This window comes from Scyliorhinus canicula, chromosome 14 (assembly GCF_902713615.1).
Source record: "Scyliorhinus canicula chromosome 14, sScyCan1.1, whole genome shotgun sequence".
Lineage (NCBI taxonomy): Eukaryota > Metazoa > Chordata > Chondrichthyes > Carcharhiniformes > Scyliorhinidae > Scyliorhinus > Scyliorhinus canicula.
The window spans coordinates 55,305,325-55,330,345 of NC_052159.1; the positions used below are offsets into that span (position 1 = coordinate 55,305,325).

Consider the following 25,021-nt stretch of genomic DNA (forward strand, 5'->3'; position numbering starts at 1 on the left):
CGGGGCGGCGGAGGGGAAAGGCGTCCCTTGGAGACGTCGGCCCGATGATCGGTAGGCACCGATCACGGGCCAGTCCCCTCCCGAGCACGGCCGTGGTGCTCGATCCCCTGTCCGCCCCCCACAGGCCCCATACTCACCTTTTGCGCCATGTTCACGCCGGCAGCGACCAGGTGTGGTTGCCGTCAGCGTGAACAGGTCGGGAACGGCAGGCCTCTGGGCCCATCTGGGCCGGAGAATTGCAGGTCGCCGTGAAAAACGGCGACCCGCGATTCTCCGAGCGCATGTCACAAAACGCGACACGCCATTTGGGGGGGGGTGGGAGAATCGGGGGGGGGGGTGCCAGAGCGGCCCTCACGCGATTCTCCCACCCGGCCTGGGGAGAGGAGAATCGCGCCCTAAGTATGACAGATTGGGACCTGACTATTGATGGGTACGTGAAGGTCAAGAAGCTGGGAAAAGGTGGAGGGGTGACACTTTTACATAATGATGGTATTAGCCCAATAGAAAAGGATGATCCTAAGTTCAGGAAACCAGGATGTAGAAGCAGTTCGGGTAGAGAAGAGAAATAATAAAGGCAAGAAGTCATTTGTGGGCATGGGTACAGGTCCCCTAACAGTAATGACATAGTAGGATGGTGCATAAAGGATGAAATAATGGGAGCTTGTCAGAAAGGTGCGGCGATAATCATGGGACATTTATTTGACAAATAGACTGGGAAGATCAGATGGACAAAGGCAGCCTAGATGAGAAATTCATAAAATGTTTTCAGGAATATTTCTTACAAGCAGAGAATAAGCAAAATTAGACCTGGTATTGTGAATCGAGATAGGATTAAATAATTACCTCATAGTGAAGATGCCCCAAGGTAGCAGAAGCCATAATATGATTGAATTTAACATTCAGTTTGAGGGAGAGAAGTGTGTGTCTAAGACTAGAATTTTGAACTTAAATAAGGGCAAATATATGGCTGTGAAAGTAGAGCTATTTAAAGTGAACTGGCAAATTAGGTTAAGGGATAAGTCAATAGGAATTAATAATGGAAAACTAAGAGATGGCAGGTAATTAAACAGGTATTTTGCATTTGCCTTCACGCTAGAGGACACAAGTAACATCCCAGAAATAGCTGTAAATCGGAATATGCAAGGGAGAGAGAGAGGAATTCAAGAAAATTACAATCACCAATGAAGTGGTACTCAGCAAATTGTTGGAGCTGAGGGCTAGCAAATCTCCACATCCTGATGGATTTCAGGATCTTAAAGAAAAGCTAGCTTATGAGATAGTTGATGTATTAGTTTAATTTCCAAAATTCTCTAGATTTGGGGAAAGTTCCATTAGATTGGAAAATAGCAAATGTAATTATTTTATGCAAAAAGGGAGGGAGACAAAGCAGGAAACGACAGGCCAGTTAGCTTAACATCTGTCACAGGGAGAATGTTGGAAGCTATTATTAAAGACATTATGATGTGGAGATGCCGGCGTTGGACTGGGGTGAGCACAGTAAGAAGTCTTACAACACCAGGTTAAAGTCCAACAGGTTTGTTTCAAACACGAGCTTTCGGAGCACGGCTCCTTCTTCAGGTGAATCAGAACATTATAACAGGGCACTTGGAGAAATTCAAGGTACTCAGGCAGAGTTAGCATAGTTTTGTGAAAAGGAAATCATGTTTAACCAATTTATTGGAGTTCCTTGAAGATATAATGTGCTGTGGATAGAGTGGAATCAGTAGATATATTATAATAGAATGCATTTGATAAAGTGCCACATGAAAGGTTATTGTGGAAAACAAAAGCACATGCTGCAGTGGGGCTAAGAGTTTGGCTTGGAAAGAAAATTAGCTAGTTAACAGGAAACAGTAGACATAAATGGCCGTTTTCTGGTTGGCAAGCTGTAATGAGCAGTGTGCCATAGGGATCAATGCTGGGGCTTCAACTTCTAACATTTTTTATAAATGGCTTGGATGAAGGGATTGACTGTATGGTTGCTAAATTTGCTGATGACACAAAGGTAAGTCGGAAAGTAAGTTGTGAAGAAGACACAAGGAGACTACAGAGGGATATAGGTTGAATGAGTGAGCAAAGAATAAGAGAAGTAATGCATTATGGAAGGTCTAATACAGGTGGGAAATATACAGTAAATGGCAGAACTCTTAAGAGTATTGAGAGAGGGATCTGGGTGTACAGATCCATAGATCACTGAAAGTGGCAACACAGGTGGAAATGGTAGTCAAGAAGGCGTACGGCATGCTTGCCTTCATCAAACAAGGAATTGAGTATAAAAATTGGCAAGTTATGCTGCAGCCGGAGAGAACCTTAGTTAGGCCATACTTGGAATATAGTGTTCAATCCTGCTCGCAGTATGGCCAGATGATGTGGAGACTTTAGAGAGGGTACAGAAGTGGTTCACCAGGATGTTGCCTGATTTGAAGGGCATTAACTATGATGAGAGGTTGGATAAACTTGATTTGTTCTCACTGGAATGACAGAGGTTGAGGGGTGACTTGATAGAAGTCAACAAAATTATGGGGGGCACGGACAGGGTGGATAGTCAGAATCCTTTTCCCAGGGTGGAAGAGTCAATTATTAGGGGACATGGGTTTAAGGTGCGAGGGCAAAGTTTAAGAGATTTGCGAAGGAAGATTTTTATACAGAGTGGGTGCCTGGAACCCGCTGCTGGAGGAGGTGGTGGAAGCAGGTATGGTAGTGACGTTTAAGGGGCGTCTTGACAAAACATGAATAAGATGGGAATAGAGGGATACGGACACCAGAAGTATAAAAGGTTTTAGGTTAGACAGACAACATGGTTGGCGCAGGCTTGGAGAGCCGAAGGGCCTATTCCTGTGCTGTACTTTTCTTTGTCAGCTGTCCTTTAATTCGAGTACGTAGTTTACTCAGGGTCTCTAGTTTTTGCCATGGGCCTTCATGTGACTGAACAGGCCAATTCTCAACTTGGAGATCTTTGGACACATGGGGCAGGACTTCCCACTAGGTAGTGGGATATTGAGGCAGGATTTACTTTATTTTCTTTCCGTCTGTGCTGCTACGCTGCCTTGCCATTAAGACAATGTGACTCAAGCATGATGCAGCTTAATGGAGAAATTGTAATAATTCTGCACAATTGATAGCAAGTTTCTCCAAGACACTAATGTCAATGCTACTGTACCTCTGGGAGAGTTTCAGCATGCCTTTGAAGCATTTTCTTCGGCCTCCCCTCCTCCCTAAAACATTGGTCATTTGCGAGTTCATAGAATCATTGAATTTACAGTGCAGAAGGAGGACATTCGGCCCATCGGGTCTGCACCGGCCCTTAGAAAGAGCACCCTACTTATGCCCATGCATCCACCCTGTCCCCGTAACCCCACCTAACCTTTTGGACATTAAGGGGCAATTTAGCACGGCCAATCCACCTAACCTGCACTTATTTGGTTGTGGAAACAATATTTGCCCGGGTGGGGGGGGGGGGGGGGGGGGGGGCAGTTTTTATCCTCTGGACACAATGTCCAATTGACTGAGGACAATTTTGCAGTGGTTTTGCCTGAATGCTTAGGAGCAGACTTCAAGGAGAACCTTCAAGAAGGTGTTTGTTTGACTGTCCTTCCTTAGAATCCATAGTCATTACTGACATGTCTTATAATTGAAACATTAAATGCTTAAAAGAGCTTGACAGGGTGGATGCTGAGAAAATGTTTCCCCAGGCTGGGGAGTCTAAAACAGAATCACATTCTCAGGAGAAAGGATCCACCATTTACATAAAGAGAAATTTCTTCACTCAAAGGGTTCATAGAATTTACAGTGCAGAATGAGGCCATTCAGCCCATTGAGTCTACACCAGCCCTTGGAAAGAGCCCACACCTCCACCCTATCTCCGTAACCCTACCTAAGCATCTTGGACACTAAAGACAATTTAGCATGGCCAATCCACCTATCTGCACACATTTTGACTGTGGGGGGGGGGGGGGGGGGGGAAGCCGGAGCATCCGGAGGAAACCCACGCAGACACGGGACTCCGCACAGACAGTAGCCCAAGCAGGAATCGAACCTGGGACCCTGGAGCTGTGAAGCAACAGTGATACCCACTGTGCTACTATACCATCCATGCCAAATCTTTGGAACTCTCTACTCTAGGTGGCTGTGCATATGAGGGGCTGAAGGCATACGGGAATAGTGCAGACAGGTGGAGTTGAAAAGAAACAGCTAACATTTTGGACGGTGCCAGACCTGCTTGAGTATTTCCAGCATCTTCTGTTTTCAACATAAATGTTCAACACAAATGCAAGTAATATAAATTTTAGAAGCTCATTGTGACTCCGACTCCCCATTTCCGAAGGTTGGGCATTCCCTGACTATATCCTTAGAGAATATAATATAACTTGTACTTAAATTAAACTGGTCCTTCAGATCACACCCTTTTGCCCCAGCCAGCGTCTGTGATACCAATAAGCATTCGGGGCAGACCTGGTGGGTTGATTGCGCAGGCGCCGTGAACACACCATTGAAGCGGCGTTGCACGCGCAGGCGCAGTGAGCAGACCGTTACTCTCGAGCCCATTTTAAACCTAGTGGCGCGAGATTTAAGTAGGTTTCGGGACTGTGGTTGGTGAGTTTAAATCAGCTGAGCTTTATCGCTGGGAGTTTCAAAAGGTAAAATTATCGTTTAATGTTTTGCGTGTGAGCAGTGGTTATTTACGGGATTGTGTTGACTTTATATCATTTGAAAAGAAAGCGACCGAAGGGTTGGACTGCGAGTTAGCTGCAAAGCAACTTCTCCGGCATCCAAGTCCTGGCGTCAGCTCTTCAGGTTCAACAACACATCATCACTGCCTGAATGTAACATCGTGTGGAATAACCTGCAATGGTTTCCAACCCTAAAAACTGAGCTATGCAAGGTGTATAAAACACTTTTTGGTCTGGACCGTCGCCAAACCAAAGCAGTAAATTTAGCAAATGAACAGCGAGTGTTGTTGAAGAGGAAAGGCCGGCGTAACCCTCTGAACATACATTAAATAACTTTAACCTAAGCAAATCTGCTATGTATCAATTATTAAAACTGAATGCACAGAAATGGTTGGTCATTTTGTGACCTGGATTGGTTACTGGTTGCGGGAAGTCGGATCCAGAGAGTAGGGAAATGTATCTCATTATCAGAATGTGACAAATTATTTGCTCCCCAGAGACTTGTGCCCAGGCCTATATAACGACTTAGATGGAAGGATATATCCAAGTCTGCAGATAATGGCAAGCTAGGAGTCATATTAGAAGAAATGGTCAAGGACAGCAGAGTGTGACTTAGAGGGCTGGAGCACAGGAGTCACCACCTTTATAATTGTTCAGTGGGTTTCAGGGCTTTTTCAGCTGGTTTGATCTGCAGGCTGGATGAACTGACTAACCATGGCACTGTGGTACAGGGAGCCATTCAAGTGAGGGGAACAAAAAGGAATGTAGTGGATAATATAGTCAGATGGATTTCTATCATTCTTTGCAGCAAAGAGCGTGAGTCTAGGCTTCTGTGTTGCTGCCCGATACCAAGGTTTGTGACATCTTCTCGGGGCTGGAGAGTAATTTGCAGTGGGAGTACCTAGTTGGGGTATAGAGAAGGAGGTTTTGCGTATTCCATATGAGGATCTAGGGACCAAATTAAGAAGCAGAACCTCTGGATTACTACCCGAGCCGCATACAAATTGACATAGAACAAAATGTGTGGCTCAAAGACTGGTGTGAGAGAGTGGGTTCTGGTTTGTGGGCACTAACACCAGTTCTGGGAAGTCTTCCAACACCAGTTTAACAGTCCAACAGGTTTGTTTCAAATCACTAGCTTTCAGAGCACTGCTTTTTCCTCGGCTCACCTGCAAGCAGCATAACTTGGGAAGTAGCGAGGGTTTTAAACTAAATTGGGATCAAATTAGTAAATGTGATATATTATATCGGAAGACGGACCATGATGGGAAGGGCTTGACAGTACAAATCAGCAGTGGATAGCACTGAAGCCTACGGTGCTGAGGACTCGAGTTCGATCCCGGCCCCGGGTCACTATCTGAAGTTTGCACATTCTCCCCATGTCAGCGTGGGTTTCACCCCCACAGTCCAAAGATGTGCAGGTTAGGTGGATTGGTCACGCTAAATTGTCCCTTAATTGGAAAAAAATAATTGCATACTCTTTTTTTAAAAGACGGGGGCAGCACGGTGGCGCAGTGGTTAGCACTGCATTCTCTTGGCGACGAGTTCCCAGGTTCGATCCCGGTTCTGGGTCACTGAGGAGTTTGCACATTCTCCCTGTATTTGTATGGGTTTCTCCCCCACAACCCAAAAGTGTGCAGTGTAGGTGGATTGGGCATGCTAAATTGCCCCTTAATTGAAAAAAAAATGAATTGGCTACTCTAAATTTAAAGTGGAAAAAAAAGATGATACAAATTGTTATGGGCCAGGGTTTAGAGAACCCCAAAGTGTATCATGGAGTTCACCTGACCCACAACTTTTAATAGATTGTGGTACGGGGAGCACACAATGTTTATTCTATGAACTCAGTTAACCTTTTTAAAACATACAGTGAACATCTGAGCAACCATTAATTCAAATGCAACCCCCCTGGAAGAATTCTGGAAGGGGGCTGGAAGAATTCTGGAAGTGGGTGGCGGGGACGGTGTCGAGGGTGGTTGGATCCAGGGTCAAACCAGGGTGGGGACTCGCGATTTTTGGAGTTGCGGTAGAGCCGGGAGTGCAGGAGGCAAAAGAGGCCGGTGTCCTGGCCTTTGCGTCCCTAGTAGCCCGACGAAGGATTCTGCTACAGTGGAAGGATGCAAGGCCCCCAAGTGTGGAGACCTGGATCAGTGACATGGCGGGATTTATAAAATTGGAAAGGGTCAAATTTGCCCTGAGAGGATCAATACAATGGTTCTATAAACGATGGCAGCCTTTTCTGGACTTCCTGGCTCAAAGATAGGTAACTTGGTCAATAGCAGCAGAAACCCGGGGTTGGGGGGGGGGGGGGGGGGGGGGGGGCTGTTCCTTACTGTAGTGTCTATTCTGTAACTTTATATTGTGTTAATTTGCATTGTTGTTAAAATGCTGTGTTGTTCATGGAGGTGGGGCGAATGTTTATGATTGTTAATATTATTGTTATTTTTGGTATTTTACTATGGTGCGTTATTGTTGTATAAATTCTAAATATTTCAATAAAACTTATTTTAAAAAAAAATAAATTCAAATACAACCCCCAAAGACTACAACACTAAGTAATCCTTTAAGCTTTCCTTTTGACATCCATAAGACTTAAAACACCTTTATCAGAAGCACATCAGGTTAAAGTCACTACTGAGAGCAGTTATTAGTTAAAAATCACCAAAGGATCGATTTATGGGGCGCGATTCTCTGCTCCCCACGTGGCGTGGGAGAATCGCCGCTCGCCGTTTTTCACGGTGAGCGGTGATTCTCCGACCTAGATGGGCCGAGCGGCCTGCCGTTCGCGGCCGTTTCACGATGGCGTCAAACACACCTGGTCGCTGCCGTCGTGAAACGGGAGTGAGAAGCCCATTTGGGGCTTGTAGGTGGCCTAGAAAGGAAAGAGCACCACGACTGTGCTTGGGAGGGGACAGGCCCGCGATCGGTGCCCACCGATCGTCGGGCCGGCGTCCAAATCGGACGCACTATTTCCCCTCCGCCGCCCCGCAAGATCAAGCCGCCACATCTTGCGGGGCGGCTGAGGGGAAAGACGGCCACCGCACATGCGCGGGTTCGTGCCGTCAGCGTCATGACGTCAGCCACGCATGCGCGGGTTGGAGCCGGCCAACCTGCGCAAGCGCAGCTGACGTTATTAGGCGCACAGGCCGCGTCATTCTCGGCGCGACGCCCCCGCGGCCGAGATTTGCGGAGCGCCCCTCCGAGGCCATCGTGAAACTCGGCCGAGTTCACGACAGCCCTCCCGATTTTTCCCGGGAGCGGAGAATTCCGCCCATAGTGACTGCAGCTATCCAGCTCTGAAAACAAAACTAAAACTCACCCAGCAGCAAACAGCCTAAAGCGAAAGTAAAAAGCTGACAGACAGCCCAGCTCCACCCACTCTCTGACAACACTGCAGTAGTAAATACCTATTTCTTAAAGGTACTCTCACTGCAGATATTTATATACATACCCATTTATAAACACCCATTTCTTAAACGTACTCTCACATGACAAAATCTAACAGTAAATCAATGGGTGAGACTAGAGCAAGGTTTTTCAAACTCAAGGTTGTTGCAATCTACGGTAGGGTCACGGGGTGATCGGTAGCGCCGTTCCTGATCATGGGAGATGCGCCCAACCGTTGCGACCGGCTTTTAAGAATGCTGGCTGTGACTGGCCTTTAAATACAAACTATGGTGTCTTCCCGCTAGAAATCACAGCAGAGAGCAGGTCATGCGCCTGGCACGTACACTGACTGACGTCATGCACCCTGTACGTCCATGCTTTGGGTGCAAAATCATGGAGGAGAAATTCCTCAGTTTTGTAGCTTCCAGGAAGCAAATAGCAGGATTGTGTGAAGAACTGAAGATGGATCATTTTGGAGTAAGGAAATGAGGCCCAGGATCTCACAACTGAATCTGCCGGAGAGAGCGTCTCAAGAGAGTGCACAACAGGACAAAACAGTGCTGGTGTGAGGTGTATGCAGAGCTCCAGGGCCTCTGGTGAACAGCCAACAAAGAAAAAACTGAAAGCGGGAAGAAAGCAGTGTAATTTTTGAGGTGTGGCTTTGTTAATGGTCGCAATGCAAATCAGGATGCCAAGCCCATGTAAAATGCAGGGAAGTACTGGCAAAAGAAGTTTTAAACCCTCAAACCTCAAAGGCATTTGAAGACTAAGTATGGTGAGTTTGAGGACAAACCTCTTGATTTTTTCAAAGGATGCAGCAAGAACTTAAATCATCAGCTGAAGGCCTTAGCAGAATTCTAATATTGAATGACAAAGCAAGTGAGATCATAAGGACCAAGCAAGCTCAACTGTCACATTAAAGGTAAGAAATAATGGTGGGTTGCGAAGGTCGGCCAGTTGGTAAAAGTGAGTCCTGGGAGAAAAAGTTTAAAAGCACTGGACGGGAGGTTACAAAAAGGATAAAACTTAAAAGCTCTATCTGAAAGCATGTAGCATTCAAAACAAAACAGATGAACTGAGAGTGTGCAGAGAAATAGATAAGTACAATTTGATAGTCATTATCGAAACATTGCTGCAGGAGGATATTGATTAGGACCTGAATATTGAAGGGTACAGGATATTTAGGAAGCTAGCAAAAGGTGGAGTGGTGGCTCTGTTTGCTAATGGTGATATTCACACAATACAGAGGGAGGACCCAAGTTCAAGAAACCAGGATGTGCAAACGGTTTGGGTAGAGATGAGAAAAGGTAAAGGCAAGAAGTCACTTGTGGTATTTGTGTACGGGCCTTCAGTAACCACAGGTGAAGCATAAAGGAAGATGTAATTCGAGCTTGTCAGAAAGGTACGACGATAAGCTAGTGATTCCAAACCTGGTGTTGTAAGACTTCTTACAGGAGATGGAAGAGAGACAAACTCTTAATGAAGATGCCCATAGGTAGCAGCAACCAAAATACGATTGAATTTTGTATTCACTTTGAGGGAACGATGAGTAGACCCAACATATGTTTTTAAACTTAAATAGGGACAATTACGGGGAAATGAAAGCTGAGCTGACTAATGTGAATTGGCAAATTAGATTATGGGAATATTTCAAAATCCAGCAAGTAAGAAAAAGCCCATGGTATGGACTACCATCCATGGTTAACTAGAAAGGTTAAAGATTGAATCAAACTTAAAGCGAAAGCATATAATTGTGCAAAGACCGGTGACCGGGCAGGAGATTGGACAGAATTTAAGAAACATCAAAAGGTGACTAAAAGCAGGGACAAATTGTGTGAGTAAGCTAGCCAGAAATGTGAAAACCGATTTAATGTTGTTCGTAAAGAAAGTGAGTCTGGAGAATTTATAATGGGGAAACAAGGAGATGGCAGATGAATTGGATAGGTATTTTACATCAATCTTCACTATCGAGGATATAGATGACATCCCAGAAGCAACTATAAACCAGGAAATGGAAGCGAGGGAGGAACTAAAACATTTACAGTCATCAAAGAAGGTACTAAGTAAATTATTGGAGATGCGGGCTGATAAGAGCCCAAGTACTGATGGACTTCATCCTAGGGTCTTGAAGTGTCTAGTGAGACAGTTATCATAGAATTTACAGTGCAGAAGTAGGTCAATCAGCCATCGAGTCTGCACTGAACCTTGGAAAGAGCACTTAATTCCATGCCTCCACTCTATCTCCATAACCCAGTAACCCCACCTAACCTTTTGGACACTGAGGGACAATTTATCATAGCCAATCCACCTAAACTGCACATTTTTGGAATGTGGGAGGAAACCAGAGCACCCAGAGGAAACTCACAGGGAGAAATTGCAAACTCCACACAGACAGTCATCAGAGGCTAGAATTGAACCTGGGTCCCTGGAGCTGAGAGGCAGCAGTGCTAACCACTGTGCCACAGTTGGTGCATTAGATTTGGGGACGATCCCACCAGTTTGGAAGGTGGCAAAAACAACTCCGTTATTCAAAAAGCAGGAAATAACAGGCCAGTTAGCTGAACGTCTTGTTGCAGGGAAATGTTAGAATTTATTGTTAAAGACAATATAACAGGGCACTTGGATACATTCATGATAATCAAGGAAAGTCAACATGGTTTGGAAGGAAAAGTATGTTTAACCAATTTGTATTCTGTCCTTTGAAGAAGTAACCTGTGCTGTGGATAGGGGAACAAATGAACATGCTACTTAGATTTCCAGAAGGCATTTGATGAAGGGCCACATCAAAGGTTATTGCAGAAATAAAAGCTCTTTTTCTACTGAGTAACATATTGCTTTGGATAGACGATTAGCTAGCTAGGAATTGAGAGTAGGCATAAAGGGACTTTTTCAAATAGGCAAAATGTAACTAGTGTTATGCCACAAGGATCTGTGCTGGGACCTCAACTGCTTACAATTTATAAGAATGACTTGGGTGAAGGGATCGAAGAGATAGTTGCCAAATTTTCTGATGACTAGCAGATAGGAAATTAAGTTGTGAAGAAGATTATAAGGAGGCTACAAAAATATATAAATAGTCAGTGGGCAAACATCTGGCAATATAACGTGGAAAAATGTGAAATGGTTAATTTTGGCAGTAAGTATAAAAATAAGCGTATAACTTAAATGGTGAGAGATTGCTGAACTGAGATGCAGAGCGGGTGGGGTCTCCTGCATGAACTACAAAAGGCTAGTATGCAGGTACAGCAAGTAATTAACAAAAGCTATCATTGTGCGTGGAATTGAATACAGAAGTAGGGATGTTATGCTTCAGTTGCACAGGGTACTAGTGAGGCAACATCTGGAGTATGGTGTACAGTATAGAATATATTAAGAAAGAACCTATCTATTTCTGTCTTAAAGGCACTCTGATTTGGCCGACACAGCCTTCTGCAGCAAAGAATTCCACAGATTTGCCACCCTTTGGCTAAAGAAATTCCTCTTGAAATGAAATGAAATAAAATGAAAATCGCTTATTGTCACGAGTAGGCTTCAATGAAGTTACTGTGAAAAGCCACTAGTCGCCACATTCCGGCGTCACATTCTTCATCTCTGTTTTAAAGAACCGTCCCTTCACTCTGAGGCTGAGCCCCCGGGTTCTAGTTTTTCCTACTAGTGGAAACATCCTATCCAGTTTGTGCATTCTCAGGCAAGTGATACCCACGTTTCGATGGGGATGTTGCATTTATTTAGGGAAACTTTCAGGTTGTCCTTATAGCCTTTCCTCTGGCCTTCTAGTGATCACTTGCCATTGCGGGTCTCGGCATAGAGCAGGCGGGGAGTGGATGGGCGCGTTCTCTCATATGCCTCGGTGAATGTGTCGACGATGGTTTGTAGCTCAATCTCTTTAGTGTGCACGGGCATCATCTGCGTACTGCAGCTCAATGACAGAGGTTGGGGTGGTCTTGGTTCTGGCCTGGAGGCGTCGGAGGCTGAACAATTTCCCACTTGTCTGACAGGTTAGCTCCATTCCAGTGGGAAGCCTTCGGGTGATGGGGTGGCGTGTTGCTGCGAGGAAGTTGGAGAAGAACGTTGGTGCGATGACACAGTCCTGTTTGACCCCAGTTTGCAAATGTATTTTGTGTGTGGTGGTTCTGTTGGTGATGATCTCGACTTGCATGTCATTGTGGAGCAGGCGGAGAATGGTGATGAATTTCTGCAGGCAGTCGAGTTTGAGGAGGATGTTCGGCAATCCCTTTCAATTGACAAGGTTGAAGGTGGAATTTTTTTTCAATTAAGGAGCAATTTAGCCTGGCCAATCCACCTACCATGCGCATCGTTGGGTTGTGGGGGTGAGACCCACACAGACACGGAGAATGTGCAAATTCATTGAGCCTCTTTATGGGCGGAAGCCACGCTGGGGCTCGGAGGAGCTCTTCAGCCACTGGGAGGAGGTGGTTGAGGAGTATTCTGTGGCAGAGGTAGGTAAAGCCCTCTGAATTTCCACAGTCGGACCTGTGTCCTTTGAAGATGGTCACAAATAAGGCGTCTCTGAGATCACCCGGCATGCACTCTTCCTTCGAGACAAGGGTGGTGAAGATGTGGATTCTTGCCTCTTCGCCACATTATAATACTTCTGGAGGATTCATCTGTGCCAGAGGCCTTGTTGTTTTTCAGCTGTCGAATGGCTTTTTCGACCTCCCGGCAAGCTGGGGTTGCACTGAAATGGTGGCAGGTAGAGTATTGCTGGATGGTGTCAAGGCCACTTGCATCAAAAACTGTGTCTTGGTTGAGGAGGTCATCTAAGTGCCTTTGCCAACGGGTATTGACATCCTCTCTGTCTTTGAACAACTCTCCATTTTTGGCTCTCACTGGGTGGGTCAGTGGGTAGTCGGACCGTAGATAGTTTTAATTGCGCTGAAGAAGCCATGCACATCATGGTTGTCAGTGAGTTGCTAAGTCTCATATCCTCTTTCCACCCACCATTTGTCCTTAGTTAGCGGTTCTTTGCACCTCTGCTTTCAGTTGTCTGTAGGATTGGATTGGATTTATTGTCACATATACTGAAGTACAGTGAAAGGTACTATTCTGTGTACTATGTACAGGACCCGCTGACGGACCGATTGAATGCTAGAGTGGAGAAAAGAACCGGCATGGCTAGGGAGCTGGGAATATTTATGGAGCAGATGGGGGTGGTGCACCTTTGGCGGTTCTTGCACCCCGGTGAGAAGGAATTCTTGTTCTTTTCACTGGTCCACAAAGCATACTCGAGGACAGACTTCCGTGCAGTGGGGAAAGCGGTGCTTCCAGGAACAGTAAGAGCGGAATATTCCACCATAGGTATCTCCAACCATGCTCCACGCCATATGGGCGTGAGGTTGGAGACAGACTGTGCTCTACACCCCACTGGAGGTTGGACACCGACCTACTGGCCGATAAGGGCTTCTGCCAGAAAATATCAAGCCATAGGTAAGTACATCGCCAATAACCAGAGTGAGGAGGTCTCCCCTTCCACGCTCTGGGAGGGACTGAAGGCGGTGATTAGGGGTGACATAATAGCCTACAAGGCACGTGGAGATAGGGAAGAGAGGGAGCCAAGCAACAACTGATCGACTATTCTGGAGGTCGACAGAAAATACTCCCAGGCCCTGACCGTAGAGCTTCTGGGGGAGAGGAAAAAGCTATAGGTGGACTTTAACCTGCTATCCATCAGGAAAGCAGTGCACCAACTCTGCAAGGCACGAACCTTCTACGTACACTGGGAAAAGGCTGGCCTTCTACTAGCCCACCAGCTGAGAAAGCGGGGAGCCACGAGAGAGATAGCTCAGGTGAGGAACAGCAGAGGCAGACTGGTAACTGAGCAAAAAGTGGTTAATGGAACATTCAAGACCTTCTATCAAGGGCTATAAACCTTTAATCCATGACAGGGATGCAGGGGTGAAACTGTTCCTCGATGGACCGGACATGACAGTTATGGGGGATGATAGATGGGGAGGAGCTGGAGGCACCGATCAGACTGGATGAGATCATGGAGAGTATCAGCTCCATGCAGGAGGGGTAGGCACCGGGACCTAACGGGTTCCTGGCGGACTTCCATAAGAAATTCGCACCAGCCCTGGCCCCACACCTATGGGGCATGTTCGCACACTCGCTAGCGAGGGGCACCCTGCCTCCTACGCTAACACAGGCCACGATATGACTGATACCCAAATAAGACAAGGACCTGACGGAATATTGCCAATACAGATCTATTTCACTACTCAATGTAGACGTGAAGATCCTCAAGAAAGTCCTCGCCAAGAGACTGGAGAACTGCGTACCAGAGGTGGTTGCCGAGGAACAGACGGGCTTTGTCAAGGGTAGGCAGCTAACTGCGAACATCAGGTGGCTGCTGAATGTTATAATTTTTTAAATATATAAATTTAGAGTACCCAATTCAATTTTTCCAATTGAGGGGCAATTTAGAGTGATCAATCCACCTACTCTGCACGTCTTTGGGTTGTGGGGGCGAAACCCACGCAAACACGGAGAGAATTTGCAAAATCCACATGGGCAGTGACCCAGAGCTGGGATCGAACCAGGGACATCGGCGCAGTGAGGCAGCAATTCTAACCACTGCGCCACCGTGCTGCCCTGCTGAATGTAATAATGACCTCATCCGGGGAGAGAACACCAGAGGTTGCAGAAAAGGCCTTCGACAGATTCGAATGGAAGTACCTCATAGAGGTACTGGAGCGGTTTAGGCTGGGGGTGGGGTTCAGTTCGTGGGTGAAACTTGTAAAACACACCCAAGGCAAGCGTTGGGACCAACATCACCAGCTCTGAATATTTTCAGCTACACAGGGGCACAAGGCAGGTGCCCATTATCCCTGCTTCTGTTTGCCCTGGCAATTGAACCCCTGGCAATCGCCTGGAAGGTCATCTAAATAGGGGGCAGAGAGCACAAGTTTCGCTCTATGCTGAAGGCTTGCTCCTCTATGTCTCGGACCCACAGAATGGCCTGAAAGCAATCATGCAACTGCTGGAAGAGTTTGGCGTACTGCTGCGGTTCTTCTTCCTGTTTAGATCCATACCGATCTTCATCCCCAAAGCCATTTCCACAACACTTTCTCCGCAGGGAGACAGCAAGATACCTCCAGAGACACACTACTAGAGGTAAGCACCTATCCAAGGGTCGGACTAGAGCTTCCACAAAGCATGGGGCTATTCATCAGCCTCTTCCAAGACCTGTTCGAGGCCAACAGTGACTACGGAAAGAGAGGGGAGGGAAGGGAGGGAGGAAGACGAGGGAAGACCAGAGCAGGATTCAGTTTTACTTGTGGAAACTGCTTTTTGATATGAGCATGAAACAAAACTACTGAATAATCTTGCATCTATTTAACCATACCCTCTGCTTTCTACTTTTTGTGGCCATTCTTTTGTGCTCTTTTACCTATACTATCATAAACCCTAACCTGAAATTTGTTAGTGCTACTTCATGAAAATATTTTTGAAAGAAAGAAATGCACTGGATTCCTTTTTGTCTATGTACAGTTTCTTGTAAGAATTCAGTTAAGTTAATCAAGCGTTCAGGACAATTTTAAACTTCATGTAAAAAGGCGAATGTTTGGTTCACATTTCATTCTTAAATTTACTGAATGTTGTGTGGTAGTCACCACTGTTGTATATATCACATACGAGATGTAATACGGTAAGGCTCCTGAACTACAGGTACGGGGTAGACCCCTGCCTGCTGGCTCTGCCCAGTAGGTAGAGTATAAATGTGTGTGCTCACCGAGCTGCATCCATTTCGGCAGCAGCTGCAGGAGGCTACACATCTCTGCTTAATAAAGCCTTGATCTACTCTCGTCTCGTCGTAAGTGATAGTGCATCAGTTTGAAACTTAAATTGAAAACAACCACTCATGATGATGTACATGTATGAAGCATTGTATTTGCATTTTCCATTTGAGTTTTAGATTTGTGCAATTAAGATGTAAAACTATACATCAGATTGGTGCCTATTTTTCCGTTGAAATTAAAATCCGGATTTTTGGTATCTGGAATACTGATTTCTGTTGGCAGCTCTAGAAGACACACATGAGAAAGAGGTGGAGGAGGGGAAGGGGCGAAGGGGATCCAAGGGGACATAGAGTGGAACCTGGGGTAAAAGAAGAGGAGGGGAGGTGCCACACAGTTCTCCCACCACAGCGAACGCCAGAAAACTAAAGACCCCAACAGAAACAGAACCTCGTATTTTCATAGAATTACAGTGCAGAAGGAGGCCATTTGGCCCATCGAGTCTGCACCGGCTCTTGGAAAGAGCACCCTACCCAAGGTCAACACCTCCACCCTGTCCCCATAACCCAGTAACCCCACCCAACACTAAGGGGAATTTTGGACACTAAGGGCAATTTATCGTGGCCAATCCACCTAACCTGCACATCTTTGGACTGTCGGAGGAAACCGGAGCACCCGGAGGAAACCCACGCACACACGGGGAGGATGTGCAGACTCCGCACAGACAGTGACCCAAGCCGGAATCTAACCTGGGACCCTGGAGCTGTGAAGCAGTTGTGCTATCCACAAAGCTACCGTGCTGTATGTGGCGCCAAAGGCAGTGATACTAAGCCACCAACAAGGGGAGGGGAAGCAAACTGGGGAAACAACGTGTAAAAAGCTGTATAAATAAGAAACTACATTATTGTAAATATCAGACACACTTATGTCGTTTCTCTGTAACAACTGGAAAATATTGATTTTTTTTTTTTGATTTTTAAAAAACCATCACAAAAGCCTTCCACAGCTAAGGTACCCCTGGTTACTAAGCACCAACTTTTCCTTTCTCCGAGCTTTTATTTACTTTTCACGCTGTAACTTCTCTTAAGCACAATTTGAACTGACCAAATTCCCACACAGGTGCAACCAACTTTGTCTAACTTGAAATTATTTACTCTTGCACAGAACCACTAAATTAACCCCACTTAAATCCATACCTTATTTCTAACATTCAACAATACAAATATAAATCCCTTAAAACTCCCATGTTTGCCTGACAAAAATATATACTTTAGTATATGAAACTCTGTATTAGGTCATTTAAATAACTTTTCTGGTCCCAAATATGATTTTTTTTTGATGGCTGAATCTTTAAATTCCTGCTTGTAACCTAGACATAACATTCCTGCAGTTACAACCAAAATAATTCTAGGCTTCCATATGTTAAAAGTTCAGCTGCTGTATAAAATTGTTTTAACCATGTTTTTAAAAATCTTTTTTATAGTTTATTCCCAATTGAAATGGAGATCATACATAATTTCTTCACCAAATTAAGAATCCTTGCAGTAAATTTGGAGAATGAGACCAAATATCTGGATCATGCTTTGAACAATGAGTCTGGTAAGCAGGTCAATTTCCACTTGGATATAATACTATTTTCATGGGGAAGTAATTATACTATTAAAATTTATTATCCAGAAGTTACAAATATTTATGTTGTCACTTGTGCCTTAGTTGTGATTTCTAAAATATTTTTGAACTCCAACTGCTAATTAAAGGAAAGTAGATGTTATGCATAGAATTTCCCCCTCGATTGACGTTCAGTTGATACCTAACAGCATTGTAATTGTACCTACGTCAAAGAACAATACAGCACAGGAACGGGCTCCTCGGCCCACCAAGCCTCTACCGGTCATGATACCAACCTTGGCCAAAACCCTTGGCACTTCCTTGTGTCGTATCCCTCTGTACCTATCCTATCCATGTATTTGTCAAGATGCCATTTGAACGCTGTTAATGTATCTGCTTCCACAACCTTCCCAGGCAATGCGTTTCAGACACCCACCACCCTCTGTGTAAAAACAAAAAACGCCTCTCACATCTCCTCTAAACTTCCCCCCCAAAGACATTAAACTTATACCCCCTGGCGACTGACCCCTCCACCCTGGGAAAGAGTGCCTACCCATCCACACTATCCATGCCCCTCATAATCTTGTAATCTCTGGCAGGTCACCCCTCAACTTCTGTCGTTCTAATGAAAACAGTCCAAGTCTATTCAGCCTCTTCGCATAGCTAATACCCTCCAGAGCAGGCAACATCCTGGTAAACCTCCCCCTCATCCTCTCCAAAGCTTCCACATCCTTCTGGTAGTGTGGCTACTAGAATTGTGCACAATATTCCAAGTGCCGCCGTACCAAGGTTCTATACAACTGGAGCATGACCTGCCATTTTTTATACGTGATGCCCCATCCAATGAAGGCAAGCTTTCCGCATGCTTTCTTGACTACCTTGTCCACTTGTGTTGCCGCTTTCAAAGATCTGTGGACCTGCACGCCCAGATCTCTCTGACATTCTATAGTCCAAAGAGTTTTGCCATTTACGGTATATTTCCCCTCTATGTTAGACTTACCAAAACTAACCTCACGTTATTATAATCTTTATTGTCACAAGTAGGCTTACATTAACACTGCAATGAAGTTACTGTGAAAAGCCCCTAGTCACTACATTCCGGCACCTGTTCGGGTACACGGAGGGAGAATTCAGAATGTCCAAATGACTTAACAGCACGTGCTTTGGGGCTTGTGGGAGGAAACGGAGTACCCGGAGGAAACCCACGCAGACACTGGGAGAACGTGCGGACTCCGCGCAAACAGTGACCCAAGCTGGGAATTGAACCTGGGACCCTGGCACTGTGAAGCAACAGTGCTAACCATTGTGCTACCATGGTGCCTGGATTAAACTCCATTTGCTATTTCTCTGCCCAAGTCTCCAACCTACCTATGTCCTGCTTTATCCTCTGACAATCCTCAATGCTATCTGCCACTTCACCAACCTTGGTGTTATCCGCAAACTTACTAATCAGACCAGCTACATTTTCCTCCAAATCGTTTATGTAAACTACAAACAGCAGAGGGTCAGCACGTATCCCTGTGGAACTCCACTAGTCACAACCTTCTATTCAGAAAAACACCCTTCTACTCCTACTCTTTGCCTTCTGTGACCGAGCCAGTTCTGTATCCATCTTGCCACCTCACCTCTGATCCCATGTGACTTCACCTTTTGTCCCAGTCTGCCATGAGGCACTTTGTCAAAGGTTTTACTGAAGTCCATGTAAACAACATTCACTACCCTCCCTTCATCAATCAGTGGACTGCTACAATTCAAGAAAGTGATTTACCCACCACCACCTTGAGGACAGTTACAGATGAACAGTATATGCTAACCGTAGCAATGATGCCCACGTCTAATGAAAAATGTTTTTAAAGTTTGGTGTAATGTGAATCGGAGCAATAGGCCAAAGTTACCACTTTTCCCATTGCACCATATTGTCTTATCAACTCCTCCTGGTGCTAATTTTAATGTACTGGTTTTCTAATTTGGTACTTGAATTATGTCTTCAGTTTTGGGCTTACCCAACAAATCTGAAATCTTAATCTAACTTTTGTTTCTACCACATGAAGACCATGAAGAAGAAGCTCCAAGAAAGATCCTTCACGAGTTACATTCTGAAGTCAGAAATATGAAGGTAGAATTAAATTGTACATTTATTCATAACCATGGGTTGCTTGCATGTTGTAAGCACTTTCTATTTTCCAGAAAGTTTGTCTGTTACATGCAAGATTATTTCCAAATGCACTTTCCACAAACCAGGAGCTTAAAATCATTTATTTAAAAATTCAGTGTCATGATTACTGCTTTAATTATTTGGTCGCAATGGCTGCAGTTATGATTCCTGTAAGTTGCAGTATGTGGTCAGCGTTTCAAAGAGGATGAAGCTTCAGAAACCTTTTAAGATCACCAGTCTGACTTTCATTTTGAGTGCAGGAATGCCAGGGTTATGGCAGATGGATTAAACAAGTATTTTGCATCAGTCTTCACCACAAAGGACACAAGCAACATCCCAGAAATAACTGTAAGGAAATGGGAGGGAGGAACTTGGGGAAATTACAATCATCTGCAAAGAAATGTTGGGTCTGGGCCTGACAAATCCCCAGGTTGGGATGGACTTCACCCTAAGGTCTTGAAAGAAGTGGCTAATGAGATAGTTGATGCATTGGTTTAGATTGTCCAAAATTAAAATTTGCTCGATTTGAGGAAGATTCTCGGAAGAATGCAAATGTAACTAACTCCTTTATTCAGAAAGCAGCAAACTACAGGCCAATTAACCTAACATTGTCATCGGGAAACTGTTAGCCATTATTAAAGATGTTCTAGCAGGACACTTGGAAGAGACAATCCAGCAGAGTCGGCATGGTTTGTGAAAGGGAAATCATGTTTAACCAATTTATTTAAGTTCTTTGAAGGAGTACCATATGCTGTGGATAAAGAGAAACTTGTGAATGCGCTGTACTTAGATTTCCAGGATTCCTTTGTAAGGTGCCACATCAAAGGTTATTGCAGAAAATAAAAGCTTGTGGTGCAACATTGGCATGGATTGAAAGTTGGCTAGCTAACTAGAAACAGTTGGCATAAATGGGTCTTTTTCTGATTTGCCACAGGGATCTGTGCTGGGCTTCAACTTTTTACAGATTATCTAAATAACTTGGATGAAGGGACTGAAGGTACGGTTGCTAAATTTGCTTACAACACAAAGATTGTTAGGAAAGTATATTGTGAAGTGTATGCAAGAAGGCTACCAAAGAGGCTTAGGATAAGTGAGTGAGTAAAGATCTGGCAAATGGAGTTTAATGTGGGAAACACATGAAATTGTCCATTTTGGCAGAAAGAATAAAAAGAAGCATGTTGTCTAAATGCTGATTGCAGAGCTCTGAGGTGCGGAAGGATATGGGTATCCTGGTGCATGAATCATTAAGCTAGTATGCAGGTACAGCAAGTAATCAGCAAAGTGAATAGAATGATATATTTTATTGTGAGGAGAATTGAATAAGAAGGAACGTAATGCTTTAGTTTTACAGGGCATTAGGGAGATCACATCTGGACTATTGCGTACAGAACTGGTCTCTTTATCTAAGGAGAGACATAAATGTGTTAGAAACGGTTCAGACAGGATTTACTAGCCTAATACCAGGAATTAGCAAGTTGTCTTGTGAGGAAAAGTTAGAGAGGTTTGGTTTGTACACAAGAGAAGAGTAAGAGGTGACTTGATTAAAATGTTTAAGATCTTGTGGTATAGTGACAGGATGGATGTGGAGTGAATATTTCCACTTGGAGAATCTAGAACTAGGGGGTCACTGGTTAAAACTAAGGGTCGCTCACTTAAGACAGATGTGAGGAGAATTTTTTCTGAGGGTCGTGAGTCTCTGGACCTCTTTCTCAAAAGGCAGTGGAAACAGAATCTTTGGATCTTTTTTAAGGCAGAGCTAGATCGATTATTGATTAACATGGGGGTGAAAGGTTATAAGGGGTTGGCAGGAATGTGGGGTTGAGGTTGCAATCAGATCAACCATGATGTTATAAAATGGCAGAGCAGGCTTGAGTGGGCTGCACTTCCTTTATTTATTTTAAAAAAAAATTTATTGGAATTTTTTACAGAAAATTTAAAAATTTAACAACAAGCATAGCAACAAGCAGTAATATGCAACTAACAGCCCATAACACCCACAATTCCCCCCCAAACCGTAACATCACATGTATCACACTCCCCCCAACAAGAGAACTTAACCATAAATTTAAATTAAATAAATCAAATTTAAATAAAATAAGCAAACATAATCAACGTGTCTCCCCCCCCCCCCCCCGGGTTGCTGCTGCTACTGTCCCAGTACCCTATCGTTGAGCCAAAAAGTCGAGGAAAGGTTGCCACTGTTTAAAGAACCCTTGCACCGATCCACTCAGGGCGAATTTGACCTTCTCAAGCTTAATGAAGCCCGCCATGTCATTGATCCAGGTCTCCACGCTTGGGGGCCTCGCGTCCTTCCATTGTAGCAAAATCCTTCGCCGGGCTACTAGGGACACAAAGGCCAGAACACCGGCCTCTTTCGCCTCCTGCACTCCCGGCTCTACCCCAACCCCAAAGATCGCGAGTCCCCATCCTGGCTTGACCCTGGATCCCACCACCCTTGACACCGTCCTCGCCACCCCCTTCCAGAACTCCTCCAATGTCGGGCATGCCCAGAACATATGGGCATGGTTCGCTGGACTCCCCGAGCACCTGACACACCTATCTTCACCCCCAAAGAACCTACTCATCCTCGTCCCAGTCATGTGGGCCCTATGCAGCACCTTGAATTGAATGAGGCTAAGTCGCGCACACGAGGAGGAAGAATTTACCCGCTCCAGGGCATCAGCCCATGTCCCGTCTTCGATCAGTTCCCCCTCCAACTTCGTTTTCAACTCCTCTACTGACGCCTCTTCCACCTCCTGCATAAGCTTGTAGATATCGGATATCTTCCCCTCCCCGACCCAGACCCCCGAGAGCACTCTGTCACTCACCCCCCTCGCGGGGAGCGCAGGGAATCCCTCCACCTGCCGTCTAGCAAATGCCTTTACCTGCAGATATCTAAACATGTTTCCCGGCGGGAGCCCAAATTTCTCCTCCAGGCTCGCAAACCTTCCGTCGATAAACAGGTCCCTCAGCTGTCCAATGCCCGCTCTACACCATCCCTGAAATCCCCCATCCATGTTCCCCGGGACGAACCTGTGGTTCCCCCTTAACGGAGCCTCTATTGAGCCCCCCACTTCTCCCCTATGCCGCCTCCACTGCCCCCAAATCTTGAGGGTAGCCGCCACCACCGGACTCGTGGTATACCTCGTGGGAGGGAGCGGCCATGGCGCCGTTACCAGGGCCCCCAGGCTTGTATCCCCACAGGACGCTCTCTCCATCCGTTTCCATGCTGCCCCCTCCCCCTCCATCACCCACTTACGCACCATCGACACGTTGGCCGCCCAGTAGTACCCCGAGAGGTTGGGCAATGCCAGCCCCCCCCCCCCATCTCTACTCCGCTCCAAGACCCTCTTCACCCTCGGGGTGCCATGCGCCCAAACAAATCCCATGATGCTGCTGGTCACCCTTTTAAAAAAGGCCCTAGGGATAAAGATGGGCAAGCACTGGAAGAGGAACAAGAACCTCGGGAGAACCGTCATTTTGACGGATTGCACTCTGCCCGCCAGCGATAGCGGCACCATGTCCCACCTTTTAAATTCCTCCTCCATCTGTTCCACTAGTCTGGTGAAGTTAAGCTTATGAAGAGCCCCCCAACTCCGGGCCACCTGCACCCCCAGGTACCTGAAACTCTTCACTGCCCTCCTGAAGGGGAGCCTCCCAATTCCCTCCTCCTGATCTCCCGGGTGCACTACAAATACCTCGCTCTTTCCTAAGTTTAGCTTATAGCCCGAGAAGCCCTCAAATTCCGCTAACAGCTCCATCACCCCCGGCATTCCCCCCTCTGGGTCCGCCACATATAACAGCAGGTCGTCTGCATACAGCGATACCCGGTGCTCCTCCCCACCCCGCACCAGACCCCTCCATTTCCCTGACTCCCTCAACGCCATGGCCATGCTCTTCCTTTATTAATATGTTTTTGTGTAAATATCGGTGCCAGCACTGTTAGAGGTAAACCAATGGAAAACCAGTGGGACGCACTAAAAAGCGAGACCCCAAGTGTACCAAAGTAGACATGTTCTCTCCATAAATAAGAGTGTTACTGCCAAATCTAGGTGCCTCCCGTTTGTCTAGAGGAATGCACGGGAAGATCAAACAGAAAAAGAAAGCATACAATAGGCACAGAGAGCTAAGCACTGCAGGTAGCCTAGAAAGTATAGGAACTGCAGGGACAAAGTCAATAAGGAAATCCAAGAGAGGGCATGAAAAAAGATTAGCAAGTAAAGTTAAAGAAAACCTAATATATTAATGGTAAAAGGTTAGTTAAGGATAAAGCGTGGGACCTATCAAAGATGAAGAAGGGAGCTGGGTGCAGGGGCTGTGGGAAGGCATTTAAATGAATATTTTGTCTCCATGTTTACGAAGGGAATGGATGATGCGGATATAGTAGTCCAGGAGGAACGTTAGATTTTGGTGGGATAATCATAAAGGGAGAGGAAGTACTCAAAGCGTTGGAATCCTTGAAAGTTATTAAGTCGCCAGGTCCAGATGGATTGTTTCCGAGGCTACTGAAGGAGGCTGGGAGAAGATAGCAAAAGCTCTAAGGATGATTTTCCGATTCTCACGAGATACTGGAGAAATGCAAATGTGATTCCATTGTTTAAAAAGAGATCAACGGCAAATGTAATCTCCCAAAATGGTATTGTTGCTCGTTCTGGGTGAGTGTGCTTAACGCTCGATTTGGCTCTGTTTCGTTACTTAGCTCTGGAGTCGCCAGGTATCGTTAAGATACCGCCACAAGTTTCAAGGTCAAGTTCAAAGCAATAAAACCATACACCAATTAGTAAGTTCAAACAAATGAGTTTATTATAATACAATTATAAACTACTCATGCACACACTAAGATGACTAAACTATTCCTACCACTAAATAGACCAATACTTATCTGAATAAGGAACTGCCGGATCAGGGGACAAGGCCTCTTGCTGTGCACTGGGTCTGCAGACTTCAGGTTGGTACGGGTTAAAAGGGGTCAGGAGTGTCTATCTCTGGTAGCGATCGTTGTGAGACACTTACTTGCTGGTGGCTGCTGTCCGAACCTCTCCTCTCTCTCGGTCAAGGTCTTCTTCGGTAAAGGCTGGTCGAGAGGGCTGGTCAAGAGAGGAGGGCTGGTCAAGAAGAACGAACTGAGTTTGGGACCTGTCTTTTATAGGTCCCAGGGCTTCGCGCCCTTTTGGGCGGACCCTCTATCTGCTGGGGATCGATTGGGTCTCTTCCCAATCGATTTGTTTGAATCCCCCCAATACTGAGGCTGTCCCACGGCTACTGGGCGGGCCTTCAGGTGCTTTGTCTTCGAACCCCGCTGGTGCCGGGGTGTCTGGCTTCCCATACAATGTTGCAATCACTTCCCTATTTGTGTCCTTTGTCCCTGGGATCGTTCCATTACTATGCTAACTGTCCTGGAGATTGCCTCATTAGTATGCGGAATGTTTGTTTCGGTGCTGTCT

At 45.6% G+C, this 25,021-nt stretch overlaps 1 protein-coding gene across 1 annotated transcript in view; it reads left to right on the forward strand.

Moving 5' to 3' along the window:
- Positions 1-4,521: 4,521 nt before the first annotated feature.
- The window catches only part of ska3 (spindle and kinetochore associated complex subunit 3), a 75,326-nt gene continuing 54,826 nt past the window's right edge, over positions 4,522-25,021 (forward strand). Inside the window, exons 1-3 of the mRNA XM_038817938.1 lie at positions 4,522-4,637; positions 17,298-17,413; positions 19,474-19,538. Coding sequence (XP_038673866.1) covers positions 17,314-17,413; positions 19,474-19,538 — 165 coding nt within the window. The 5' untranslated portion in view covers positions 4,522-4,637; positions 17,298-17,313. The remainder of the gene's footprint in view (positions 4,638-17,297; positions 17,414-19,473; positions 19,539-25,021) is intronic.